Below are 14,018 nucleotides of genomic sequence, written 5' to 3' on the forward strand. Positions count from 1 at the left end.
TTCTGCATTTAAACTTAACTAGGGACAACTGACATTCTGTAGTCAACTGCCAGGGGCTTAGACTAACCGTGTCCATTTCTGTTCAGGTACAGCTTTTTATAGCAAGGGCTGCACCTAGCTTCTTTCACTAGAGAAATGTGTGTATTAAATTCTTTATTAATATGTAACTGGTTTATACTGTTTTATATAGTGCAAATGTATTTTCAGTGCTACTGCTAGCTAATTTTAACTTTAGGAATAACATTAGTTTTCAAAAATGAAAAAAAAATGCAGCAAGAAAAGGATAAAATGAGTGCTTTTCCCATTTCTCAGGTTTCTGAGAAAACTTTGACAGAACTCAGACAAGGAGTAGAAGCTACAGGAAGGAAAATGACAATGGAAGCCGTAGGTCAGAACAAAGTTACTGCTGTGTGAGTTTAGCCAGAACCCATGGAAAACCAGGATACAGGACAGACAGACAGACAGAGACAGAATGAGGATGGACAGGCCACAGGCTGCTGGTCACGGGGGCTCCCAGCCAAGGTTGTCATGTGGGCCCCGTGCCCTCAGTGATGCGCTGAGCTCTTCTCTCTTTGACTGTGATTGCTTCTCCATGCCTTGGTTGCACCTTTTTGTACGCTCTCTCCCGAGTGGTGGAGTAATTTTGGTTACTCTCTGGAGACTCGTCCGAGCGTAAGTAGATGGCTAAGTTCGCCAGTCAGCGAAAGGACATCTCAAAGCCTTAGCTACGAGAGAGTCACAAACCTTTCTATGGTGACAATGAAGTCAGCTTGTTCCTGGTCCACTACTAGAAAATGGGAAATGGGAACTAATTTTCAGGTACTCATGTGCAACAAATCAGTCAGAAGGTATGTAAGATGTTTAAACCAACAGGCCCAATGTTTGTACAGGCACTGCTTTATGTGTTGCTCAATTGTAGCTTATAATATCCTACAAAAGCTTTTAGGCAACTTACAAGAAAAGATACAATCATTTATGTACAAGAATCTTTATATTCAAGAATTTTTTTTTTAAGTTGAGCTCTGAGTTTCCTGGCAGCCAAAGTAAAAAGTCTACTTGATCCAGTGCAGGGGGGTGGGGAGGGATTCTTGCTTCAAAAGACTATCTATCATTTCTTTTCAGTGGACTGGAGTTAATCCTGTTGTTTAGTTTTGAAAGGAATCTCTCCTCGGACTTCCTGAAAGGAATATTGATCTAGTGCTACCATGGACAATGTCCTCAGCAACATCCCTACAATAAATAGATGCAATGGAGAGTTTCATAAAGCTCTCTGCGTGGTGTCTTCCAGGGGAAGCTGGAGGCCAGACACAGGGCTTTAACACAGGCCCAGGAGGTGTGACCAAAACAACAGCATTCTGCGTGTCCGCATGTCCCCCTTCCTCCTTCAGCTGTTCATCACAGTGACTCCTCTCCACTGGGCTTTTAGCAAGAGCTAAATAGCAGGTAGTTCAGGCTTAATTTCTTGTAGCAAAAGAAAGGAGCAATTTGTAAGCTACAGTACAAGTGTATTGAGATGGTAGTAATTCTGAGTAAGAAATGCGAGGGGGAAAGCCGCAGCCACCTTCGAGGGATTCTCACTTAAACTTCCCAACCTCTGGGCTGAGGGAGTGTGTCCTTGTGATGCAGTCCTCCTTCTCTACCCGAGACGGGCATTCTTTCCCGCCTTTGACAGCTCTGAGATGCGATTCTGACGCAGCCACCACATGGCCAGACGCCCTCCTAGCCTGTTCATTCTCAGGCAGCCTTGAGCCCTAAATAGCAGCAAATGTCATCCCAGGGTGACTTTCTCTTGCCACTTGCTACTAGTCAGTGACCTTCTCCAGAGTGAGGCTGTGACAACAGCTTTTTTATGCAGCCAGCTCACCTGGGACAGGTGCACGGGAGCTGCCCCCCGTCCCTGCTCTGGAGCGCTCGGCATCCCAGCCCCCTATTCAGCTGCCACTTTTTCCTCTTTCTCTGGCATTCCTCTGAGCAAGGGACACTTTCCTTTCTCCTCAAATGTCACCTCAACTGTGCCTTTTCAACCCCCCTTCGTCTTCTGTGGTGGCCCCTTTCCCCTGCCCCCAGCCCTCCCCATCTCTTCCTGGTGTCTCTTAGCACCACTTGGAAGTTTTTCTGTCTGCGGTCTCCTCCCCCTAGAATGAGCGTGCCCATGAAACACAGACTTGGTTTCTTGGCTTTGTTGTTGTTGTTTATAACTCAGAGCCTAGAACAGGACCTGGCACATAATCGGAACTCCATCCATAACTGGAGCATGAATGAATGAGTGGATGGACAAACAAATGGATGGATGGCTGAGCCGATTTAGATTGGAATGCAGTCTTGGCTCCCTGGTAAAAATAACTGCTTAGCGGCCATCTACACATACACCCCCCACCCCCTTGCTCTTTCTCCCACCACCGCCCAGCCATCTCTGTGACTTTGCAAGACCAAATTATTTTCTACCTTGAACTTGGAAGCCCCCATTTAGTCTTCATCAGGAAGGATATCAAAACTATTAAAAGACAAGGCCTTGTTCATTGTTATTGTTGGTGATTTAATACCCTGCCAAGAGCAGAACATTAGCTGACTGTTGCAGGCACCTCGCCCTTGGCTTGCCGCGGGGACCTAGCCTCGGACAGCAGCGAGCCGGCCTGGAGAGGGTGGCTTCGCTGGCAGAGCCCCACCTGCTTCACCTCAGTCGCGTATGTGGCGTGTTTGCTGTTCAGCATTTCTGGGTGTTAGGTGAGAAAAGTCTGCTGTCGGAGCCTGGGGGAAGCCAGAGCCATCCTTCTATCCCATTCCAGCTATAATTTCCGAGCCTTTATTTCTAAATTGATACTGGGTGGTGAGAAGCACAACTTTGTTTTCGAACCAGGGATTCTGGTCTCTACTCACCTGTGTGATCTTGATAGTATCCTCTCCCCTCATTGTAACGCACTTCCAATGGTTATGCCATGAAAAGTTTGGACCAGATGACCTCGAAGGTGTTTTCTAGATGTAATATTTTTAAGACCTTGTATTTATATGGTGTTCTAATGTCCTGAAGTCTGCTGTTTCTTAGCAGCCTCCAGTGTAACACACATTTCGATCTATCTGGTCATGTGTTTTGTCTCCTGAATGAAACCACAGTCTTTCCGGGGAGGTGGTAAGGGTGGGGACCCTGCCTTATCTGTGGGTTTGTCACCCAGAGTCCAGCCTTATGCCAAGTATTGTATGTTCTGTAAAAAATACAACCTAGCTCTTTTCCTGCACTTGGTCACCTTTTGACTGATTGTAAATGTGCAGTGAAATGACCAGAAAGGCAGGTAACTTGTCCAAAATTCATAAACAATCCAAGCGTAAGTTCTCAGAATCTAATCAGTTTTGTGTGCCTTCGCTAACACCTCATAGGTCTTTAAAACTTCTTTTAACCTGGGCTATGGGGGGGTCACCCTTGGAACCCAGCTCCATCACTTACTACTTCGCTCTGCACACCTGGGCCAGGTACATCCCATTGCTGGGCCTCGGGTGTCCCACCTGTCAACGGGAAGAAGTCTGCTGGCCTTGCAAGTGTGATGACAGGATTGAGCGACCTCTAGCGCAGTGCTTGCTAGGGATTAAGTTAACGTTAGTTATTCCCTCCAGGGCTCAGTTCAAGTTCAAGGTGCACCTTTCCCTCAGAGCTTTGCCAGCCAACCCTTGGGGTTTGCTCTTCAGACATCCTAGGACAGGATACCTGTTGTTTACCTTGGAACACCTATACTCACTTTTGCAAAATTGACTGTCAAATACTAAGAGTCTGAGAGCATCGTGTCACCTCAAGTGCAGCGCTCTCTTCTTTCTTGGCCCAGTATCCTAACATCCACAGGTGCTCAAGTCACATTTGGTGCTGGGAAGGAGACAGCACGGTGTGAAGGGCAAGGGAACCTGCACTGTGTGGCCTTGGTAGGTCACAGACTCTCACTCTGCTTCCATCTTCTCATGTCATTCAGATGAAGAGCTTGGTCCACAGGGTATGACACAGATACTCCACAGGGTCCAGGCCCTTGCAGCCTAGGCTGTGATGCCGCTCCGGGTTTTTAAAAAAGTACCAGAGCCTCGACCGCCATGCAAGAGTCTCCCCAGAGAGAGGGGGCTTTTCTTACCATGAGAGGCACAGTCTCCCATGTGAGCAGTTGTCCCTCGGTCACTGACAAAGGGGAATCGAATGTGGTTTGAGGATCAGCCTTCCTTCCCAAGTGTGCCGGCTTGGCCAGCCTGTTGTTTCGTGGGGAAAGACCGGCATTGGTGTCTCTCCTGGAAGAAAATGCATCATGATGCGGGTCTACCAGGGCTTTCAGTCCCAAGTTGGTGAGAGTAATACAGGTGGCTTTTCACTGAGGATGCTCAGGAAGCCCGCTACGCGTCTCACCTATGATAAACTGTCTTGAGAACGAGAGGTGGCGGCGGCTGCAATGAAGTGCTGGCGAATATGGGCTTGGGAGTCAAGACTGCTTGACTGCAAATTTTAGACCAAGAAAGATCTACCTTTAGAGCGCCCTTGGCGGCCCCTTACATGACACCACGCGGCCGCCTTCTGCTGTTACACAGGTGGGGCCACGCACACCCTCGTTCAGGAAGACTCCTTTCCTGGCTTCTCCCGCCTCTCCCGCCTTTGATCAACATCTAAGCAACACGGTCCCCAGCGCTGCCCCTCCGTCTTCCCTGTTAGATGAGCTTCTCCTTAGATGAGCTCATGTTCTTTAATACCGTTCAAGTTACAGTGGTACCTGAATCTCAGGCTTAACTTCGGAAAACAGAACCCTAGGTTCCAGCCCAAGTGCAGCGTATTCATACTTTGGAGTACCGCTCAGCAGTAAAAAGGAATGCAGCGTTGATACACAGAACCACTTGGGGCGGCCGCAGGTTGAGATGCCCATTACGCATCCCAAGCAGAGGTGTCAGGTGGGCAGCTGCATTTACGATGCTGAAACTCAGGGTGGAGGTCTGGCTGGAGAGACAAATTCGAAGTTATCTTCCTATAGGTGGCATGGCAGGCAGTTGCCTGGTGAAGATCACCGAGGGCCCAGAGGGGAACGGAGAATGGGCGAGGTCTGGGGAGGGAGGGAGTCCTGGACGCTCCAGCATTTGTGGTGACGATTCAGCGAGGGTACAGAGCTGGAGGTTTCCCCAATACCCTGCTCAAGTAGGTAGTTGGCTAGACCCACTCATAGGACTCAGGAACGAACTTCAACTTAGTGTTAGTGGCATGTTTATTCTTTATAAAGGATACCAACAACTCCAGACCAAACGGAAGAGATGCAGGTGTGGGGGAGGAGGGATGCGTGGAGTGTTCATACCCTCTGTGGGCCCACCACCCTTCCAGAACCTTCACATGGTCACAGCAGAGGCTCTCTAAACCATTTTTTTTTTAGTGGTTTATATGGAGGTTTCATTATGTAGGCAAGGTTAAATAACTGGCCATTGGTGATTTACTCAATCTCCAGCCTCCCCCTCCTCACCTGGAGGCTGGGGGGTGGGGCTGGAAGTTCCAAGCGTCTAATCAAGACCTGGCTTTCCTGGCAACCAGCCCCCGGCCTGAAGCCATCTAGAGCCCTGCCAAGAGTTGCCTTGTTCGAACAAAAGGCGCTCTTACAATTCAGGAAATCCCAACGATTTCAGGAACTCTGTGCCAAGAGCCAAGACCGAATACTCAGTGTCTTCCTGTGACACCACGGACCTCCTCATCCTTGTCGAGCTGCCCCCCCCGCCCCCGCCTCAGCGCTCTCCCATCTTCCTTCGGGCCGCAGTGTGACCCGCGCCCCCCCGGACAGCCTCTTTGGCTGGCTTCCCCCTTTGGAACCTTCCCACCACGTTGGACCTCTCCCTCCCAGCCCTGCAGAGTCTCGGTCCCTCATTTGTTAGTGCGATTGTTCACGACCTCACCCTGTGTTATGGACTCAGTTATGTCCCCCAAAGTTCCTGTGTTGAGGTCCAAACCCCCAGCACCTCAGGATGTGACTGTGTTTTGTGATGGGGTCTTTAGAGGGATTCATTAGCGTAGATGAGATCGCTAGAGTGTGCCCTAATCTGCCATGACTGGTGTACTGTAAAAAGAAGAGATTACGGCAGATGCTCAGAGAGGGAAGACCATGTGAAGACACAGGGAGAAGACGACCATTTACAAGGCAAGAAGGGAGGCCACAGAAGAAACAACCCTGCCAGAAGCTTGACCTCAGTCTTCCAGCCTCCGGGACTAGGAGAATGTGCATTTCTCATGTTTAAGTCCCCCAGTCTGGATGCTTGTTCAGCTGCCCTGGCTGACTAATTCCCACAGAGCAGTAAGCAGCACCAAGAGCCGGGACCAGCTTAGGAGTGTCTCATCCTCGCGTCCCCACAGCCAGCGTGGGGCTTGACTCTGATCTCTGCAATAAATACGTGTTGAATGGATGAGTGACTTACCTCGGTGGTGATGACAGAGAACTTTGAAATGTGTTTCATTAACCATGTTCTTTATCCTTTTAGTATCTCTGTGTTAAACCCCCGCCCCCCGTCCTTTCTCATTGAATGAGTGTTACTCCATCTCTATAATCTGCCCAGCAACCAGCCGTAAGAATGTAAAGAGATTTTGTGATTAAGCTTCCTGCTGCCTTCTCAGCCAAGCGGGGGGCCTCCACTGGTAACTTCCACCTTCTAGGCTATGTTTCAGAGAATAAAGTTGTTGTGGCCTCTGCCTAAGGAGAGTGTCAGTGAGCAATAGTGCTATAATTGAAGAAACACCACAAGGGGGAAAAATTAAGTAATAGCTACCTGCGACCCAGGAGTGTTTGGTAATAATGCTTATACTTAAAGTTGAACAGTAGTTTACGGTTTACAGCATTTCACTTCGCTCTCAAAACAACCTTATAATAAAAATAGGGTGTGTTTTATCATCATCTGTTTTAAAGAAATAAAAGCTAGAGCTCAAAAATCAAGTCGCTTTGGCCCAGATGGCACTGGCAATAGCTGGGAAAGCCGGAACTTACATGTCACCCGTAGGCTCCTGCAAACAAGCAGGACCCCAGTAGGAAGCCTTGGACAGTTGCTCCGGGGCGTTGTTATTGAGTGGTTCAAAGGGGTGTCTGTGAGTGAAGTATCTGAAAGATTCCAACAAATTGTGTTTTTTAAAAGAGACAGGTGCCAGTGGCCCACGGATGGAGGCTGGAGCTGGATCCAGGCCAGCTCCGCTCCCTAGCGGAGGTGTCTGTCATCTGAGAGGTGGCGGCAGCCGCGTGTCCTGGGAGTTGGGTGGTAAAAGCAGCCTTGGACAGCAGCCCAGTGGCTGGCTGGCTCCGTGTTCCTTTTTAGTTTTTTTCTATTTCCAAAAACCAGAGATCACAGAAGGGAGAAGAGGGAAGTCATTATTTGGAGCAGGAGTTTTTATCCTGTGAATTACAGTAAGTTAATGTGCGCCTACTCGGGCTGACTTGGGAGGGGGTGGCAGGGAGACTTGGTCATGTATCTCGGCAGATGGAATCGCTACCTGGACTAATCGGTTTGCAGAGTCTTCTCTGAGCCTCAGGCCTTCCTTTTGGTTCTCCCTAGATATCCCTGGGTAGGATGTGCTCTCAGCCCAGTGCCCTGGGATGAATGCTGAAGGAAATTAGACTCAGCGTACCCTGTTGGGGACCACAGGAGTCTGCAGTGTCCGGGACTTCCTGCAGCCCCAGGTGGCAGTGGGGGCGGGAACAGGTGAGCTGGTCAGCTACGTCTTGACCAGCCTCTCTACCCTGCCTCTCGTGTCCTTTGGAGCCTTGTCCACAGTGGTACCAGCTACCTTGTACCCTGGGGAGAGAAATGCTTTTGCAAATGTTTCCTAACCTTGAGTGTAAGTGTGAAAACATGGGCTTTTGCAACAGAGAGATCTGAACACAGCCCCAGCTTGGTGCTTCCCAGCCACTTGTCCTTCACACATGACATTCCCTTGCTGAGCCTCCGTTTTCCTTTCCTGTGGGATTGTTGTAGGGCACTCTGAGCCGGTGCATGGAGCGCGTCCTTCCCAGGGCCAGGGCAAAGCGCTCATGAAGAGAGAGCTGTCCTGGGAGACACAGGCTCCGTGATGGAGCAGGCGGGCACGCACGCACATGGTACGAGTGGAGGAAGAACAGGTGTGAGGACAGCCCCACAGGAGGGGGCTGTTGAGAAAGCCCCCTCGCTGTCGGCCTAAATAAGGAGATCCCACCGTCAGTTTGGAAGGGAGCTTCCAGGTCATCTGATCTCTTCGTCTGCTCAGCACAGGACCCCCACCCCCGCCCCATCACATGCCTGCTGGGTGGCCTCCCACTCCCACAGCCGCCGACCCTGCTGGGCACCAGGATTAATGGGCCGCCCTTTGCAAAGAAATCCCCAGGCCTGACCCTGGGAGAACCGGCCTCCGTCAGGTTTGGGGTGTTGCCTGGAAGCCAGTAGCCAGACCACTGAGACGCGCTTTATAAAGATCACCAAACCCAGAAGGCAGGGGCTGGTCTGTTTTCCTCACTGCTGTGTCTCTTGCAGCTGGCGTGGAGCCTGGCGCACAGTAGGGACTCAGTGGATACCTGCTGGGTGAGAGCTGATGCGGGCAGCCTCTTCCAGAACAATTCCAGTGCGTAGAAACTCTGCCCCCTGCCCCCCGCCCGGTCCCAGAAAGGCAGCTCATTTCTGTCTGTGTTGGTGAACTCTAATGGTTACTTACGGCCTGGCTTATAATAAGCAAAAATCGATCTCTCTTTAATCTTCATTCATTCAACCTCATTCTACCTTCTCAAGGGACAAACTCTAATTCCCCTTACAAGGGACTATCTCCTTCAGCTGTGGAGGTCAGCAAGGGCAGGATGTTTATCTCCATATGAAATCAAGGCTGGCTAAGCAATGAATAAACTTACCTCTTCAAGGAAACAAAATGATGGACCAAAGGACCTTTTAAGTTGGAGCACATGGGTTCCATCTCCAGGGCATGTGCTCTACTTGGGGTGCATAAACCTGGTTCCGGGTCCCAGGTATGAAATGGATACCTTTACCGTCGTGCAGAAGAAATGGACCCAAGGTTGCAGTCCAGTGTAGAAGAGCTAACATTTGACCCAAATGAGAAGTACACTCAAGTTCGAGGAAAGAGGGGGCCGAGTAGGAGGAGCTTACGTGCGGAGGGAACCTGAGCACAGCGGTGGTGGCTGCGGCACGCGCCGCTCCGCCCACGGCGTGCTCCCACGCCCCGCCCTTCTCTGGGCTCCGTCTGTAAACGCAGGCGGTTCCAGCGCCTCTGCTGAGATCTTCTCGGCTCCTGTGAACTTCTGTGATCCCCGAGTGCATTAGCTGGAGCTGGGAAACATGCAAGTTCAGAAATGGTCTTTTTCAACCCATTCAGGGCTGTCTAAATACCCTTTTGTGTTGCGTCTTCTCAGGAGATGTTTTATTATTCTGCACCCACTCGTCGGAGCCACCAGCAGAGCGATTCTTTCAGGATGTTTAATAAATCGTGATGTGATATGATGTGTTTTCCTTATTACAGCCATCCTGCGCTCAGACATGCACTGAATGATACTATTGAAGGCTTTTCTGTTATAAAATAGCATATTAGAATAAATATCGTGTCAGAAGGGCATTGTTGCTTTCTCTGTTAATAGTCAGGAGAGCCTCTGGTTTTAATATATTAATACTCACCTGCTGGCAGAAGCACAGCTGATTTGCTATGCAGTAGTGATTGGCAGTCTACCCCTGTGCACCCAGGCCCTTTCCTGGGGATGGGGAAAAAGGAGACAACTCTGGAAGCATCTGTGGTCAGAGCCAGTGCTACCTGCTCCTGGTGCTTACCTGGAGAGGTGACCTAGTACACACCTACTTCCACCCCATTTTGATAGAGTCCACCTATTCCAAATGGGACGGGATGGTGATTTTTGATGATACTTATTTTTCATTAAACCATTCATTCATCTCAACTCATGTCCAGAAAGGCAGTAAACTAGTATATATTGGGAAATAATGGAACTGGAACACGTGAAGAATAGTATGTCAAAAAATATGTTGCAAGAGGTAAGAAATGAATGAATGAATGAATGAATGGTATGGGATTCTGGCTTTATTGCAGATTAGCTGGGTGGCTTTCGGCAACTTAACTAACTACTCTGGGCAGCCTCCACTTTTTCTACCATGAGCCAGGACACTCTGCATATGTTACCTCATTTGATCTGCACATCCTTTCTGGAAGCAGAAGGTAAATTCCATTCTAGCCACCTGTGATAAGGAAATTGAGGCTCAGGAGAGTTATACCTCAGTCAAACCCTGCAGTACCAGGGCTGGAACCCTGCTTTGCCTGTATTAAAAACCCTTTTTCTGATTTGCCATGCTGCCTTCCTCGTACCTGGTAGGTGAACACCCAGCCTGCCCTTTCCAAGCCTCAGGTGCCACACAGAAGTGTCACCAGTCCCTCCTCCTGGGTCCCCACCTCCAATCAGCAGGGCCCTGCCTTGAGCCCAAAGCTAAGGGAGGAGGAGGAGGAGGAGAGGAGTTCCCAGCCTGGCACCATCCGTCTGCCGGCTGGTGACAGGACACCAGGGCCCCAGCAGAATAGCAAGCTTGTTCGCTCTTGTCTGGCTGTTCATGGTGATGTATGAATAAGCAAAGAAGACAGCTTCATTTTCATAAGTTAACTTGTGCCTAGAGTAAGGAATCCGGGGAACAGTGCACTTCATCATAACCACAGGGCCAGCATGGAAAACAGTGACAGAGCCTTTTCTGTTAGTCACGGTGTTTTATTGCAATAACTCCGCAGCAGATGAGGCAGCCTGGGATGCCACGATGCCGAGGGGGAGGCAGCTCCCGGGCAGCCTGCGCCTTCACCCCAAGAGGAATGCCCTGGGATCCGGCCTCTTAATGGGATGACAGGCCCACGATGTGTTGACATCATCAAGGTGCAGGACTGAGACCCTGACCTCTGCAGACTGGGCTGCAGATGCCACCTGTAAAAGATGACCCATAGTCTCATAGGCGCTGCAACTGGGGACCAGAGGGACTCTCTACCTAGGCAGGTGTTGTGGGACAGCACCATCCTCAGAAAAGCTTTTGGGGGAAGCTTGGGAGTTGGGGAGTGTGTGCGGAAGGGGAAGGGCAGGGTCCCCTACAGGGCAGGAGAGGAGGCGGTAGGCAGCTCCAGCAGGACCTCAAGCAGTCTTCGCGCCCCACTGCCCTCCATAGCATCAGCTGTTCCCTGCCCTCCCCGCCTCTGACCCATCAGCGCTTCCTATCGCTGCAAGTACCATGCTGCCTCATAATGGTTTATCGGTCTCCTCTTCTGGCTGCCTCGAGGGCAAGGACTATATTTTGTTTATCTTTAAGCCCTTCGTATTTTGTGCAGTGTCTGACACAAAGCAAACTCTCAATCGATATTCAACTGAACCAAAGTAGAGGTCAAGTAAGGATCACATCAGCTAAGGAAGGGAGGAGGTGGCCGAGACTGCAGATGTCTGAAGCCAAGCAGATGGGGCAGTATATGGGGCGGGGAGTTCTGGGTGTGAGGCTAGAAATACCTACAGAACATTTTATGATGCTCTAGACATTGTCAGGGGTGGTGTTTGTCAGTTGTGAGCACCCGGCGCCCTTCATCATGCTGAAAAAAATAATTGTAGCATCAACCTGGGGTCACGAGTAATTACGAACCAGCTCCCCCAAGGACGCCCTGTCCCCTTCGTGTCATCACCTCTGTGTAAGGTCGTTAAGTGGGCACACAGCTTTCTCAGCTGAGGGCACCATGCCTCGTAGATCTGACTGTTTTGCACAAACGCCCCAAGCTTGTTGTGTGTGGAATTGATGGGCTCTTGCTCTCCCCGAATTGGTGATGTTTTTCTGAGGGATGCTACAAGTTTTGGATGTGATCATATAGAATGACAAAGTGGGTGGTAGTGTTTTTCCCATGCCTCTAATTTATGTATTTGTGCTGGGGTGTTGATTTAGATAGGAGCTCGATAAATTGATCAAGTAAATTACAGCAAACCCACACACCATCATTTCAGGGAGCTGTCAGCATGCCGAGGAGGTTCTACATCACCCAGCACGGTGTTCCGGAGAACCGCTGCTTTCGGAGCGCGCTGCTGGGCTTCATCTGGTCAGAAGGCCCTTATTTCTCATACTGGCCGACAATGTGAGGATTCTAACTCGCAAAGGCATCACTGAGCTGTGGAAGACAGTGATTATTTGTCATGTGACCTTTAGCACATTATTTCGACTTTCTAAGCCTAAGTTTCTCTTCGTAGAGGATGTGGATTTGTAAGTTCTATCACAAATCATTGTCATAAAGGTAAACGATAACGCACTGGGACAGCGGAAGGAATCTGGGCATCTGACTAACAGGGAATGACATGCCGACTCTGTCACCAGTTGTACAAGTCTTGGTCCTACGTGAGCCTCAGTTTCCCAGTCTGTAAAGTGGTATTGATACTAATTCCACGAGAAGAGCTGGCCGCGATGGGGTTGCCTGATGGAAGGCAGTTGGATCTGATGCCCGACTTACCCCGCTTTAAAGGCCCAGGGACTTGCTCTGGGGACACAGAAGCAGTTGTTCCTCTACAGAACACCCCTGAATCGATGTGATGTTGGCATGAAGCTTGTGGACTGTGAGAGTTAAAAGCCCTGTGAAGGTAGCCAAGAGGTGGCTCTTCTCCGTGGGTTCCCATCTCATCAAACGGGGTCACTCCTTTCTCTCTGACGTGAGAATCCTCTCAACTCATGCCTGGAGAGCCAGTACATTAGTATGTAATGGGAAATTTAGAACTGGAGCACTTGAAGAGTAGTATGTCAAAAAAATGTACATTGCAAGAGGTGAAGAATGAGTGAGTGAGTGAAGGAATGAATCACGTGGGATTCTGGCTCCATTGCAGACTGACTAGGTGGCCTTGGGCGCCCTAACTAACTACTCTGGCGGCCTCCGTGTTTTTTCCATAAAATGGGGATAATGCAAACCGAGGGGCCGCCTGCGGGTGGGAAGTCAGTAGGTTAATACATGTTAAGCGCTTGGGCCACAGCCTGGCAGTTCATGAAAACTCGCAGTGATGAAAGCGCCTGCTGCGATTTGCCGTCACTCCGCCTCCTTTTGGAGCTCACTGACCCATGTGCCTCGGCTTTTTTGAGCACCTTTGCATTCTCTGTCCTTCACAGGTCAGCAGGTCCTGGGCTTGGTAGAGAACCAGAGTGATTGGTACCTTGGAAACCTGTGGAAGAATCACCGCCCTTGGCCCGCCCTTGGAAGGGGCTACAATACAGGTAAGTCCTGAGGGCGCAGGGAGTGGCGGGGGTTATAAAGGGCCTGTGAGGACTCAGGCTCCTCCCTTGGGGAGAAGAGGTAAGCCACAGCACAGGTGTGGGCCCACCTGGTTGCCTGGGGACCTTCTACTTCTTTCTTGGTGCTGCCATTACGGGCAAAGTAGCCATGGAGCCTCAGCTGTCTGTGGGGGTCTCACCTAAAAGCCCCTCTCCTGGGGGACCTTCCGATCAGATCTTAGATCTTTATGAGTGTAACCCGTGGCACCTTGGCTCCGTTCACGTAGACCAGAGATCATTCTGCAGCGACAACCCCAACATTTCAGCTTCTCAGCACAAGAGAAATCGCCTGAGTGTTTACTAACTTGCATAGGAAGGGCAGTAGCAGATGATACACTGACTCGGAAAGTTTCTGGTCCGAAGCAACATGATTTCTGCTATTTCATTGGCTAAAGCATGTCAGGCGGCCATGCTTACCTTCAAGGGGCGTGGGGCGGTGTACCCTGGCCGTGTGCGCAGAGGAGAAAAGGCAGAAATATTTGGCAACAGGTGCTTAGGAATGCCACAGCCGTTAAACACACTGTGTCTAAAATCAAATCCATTATCCTACCTTGTTGCTAACGCCAAACTGTGTCTCCTCTTTCCTCTCTCTGTTCATAGTGTCATTCAGGCACTGGTTCATTCTCTGTTCAGTGGCTGTCGGTTGAATGCTGGCCGTGTACTGGGCCTGACGCTAGGCTGGCCGCACAGCCTGGAACCCCGTGGAGCATGTAAAGAAGGAAATGGGAGCCGCCCCGCCCTCTGTAGGCTCA

At 50.2% G+C, this 14,018-nt stretch overlaps 1 protein-coding gene across 3 annotated transcripts in view; it reads left to right on the forward strand.

The window, feature by feature from the left end:
- The window catches only part of LARGE1 (LARGE xylosyl- and glucuronyltransferase 1), a 462,699-nt gene that overhangs the window by 349,846 nt on the left and 98,835 nt on the right, over positions 1 to 14,018 (forward strand). For all 3 annotated transcript variants that reach the window (XM_054574561.1, XM_054574562.1, XM_054574563.1), the window contains one exon: positions 13,105 to 13,209. In XM_054574561.1, the coding sequence (XP_054430536.1) occupies positions 13,105 to 13,209 (105 nt within the window). The remainder of the gene's footprint in view (positions 1 to 13,104; positions 13,210 to 14,018) is intronic.

Source organism: Pteronotus mesoamericanus, unplaced genomic scaffold, assembly GCF_021234165.1.
Source record: "Pteronotus mesoamericanus isolate MK-2021 breed Mesoamerican mustached bat unplaced genomic scaffold, CSHL_Meso_final contig_263, whole genome shotgun sequence".
Classification (NCBI taxonomy): domain Eukaryota; kingdom Metazoa; phylum Chordata; class Mammalia; order Chiroptera; family Mormoopidae; genus Pteronotus; species Pteronotus mesoamericanus.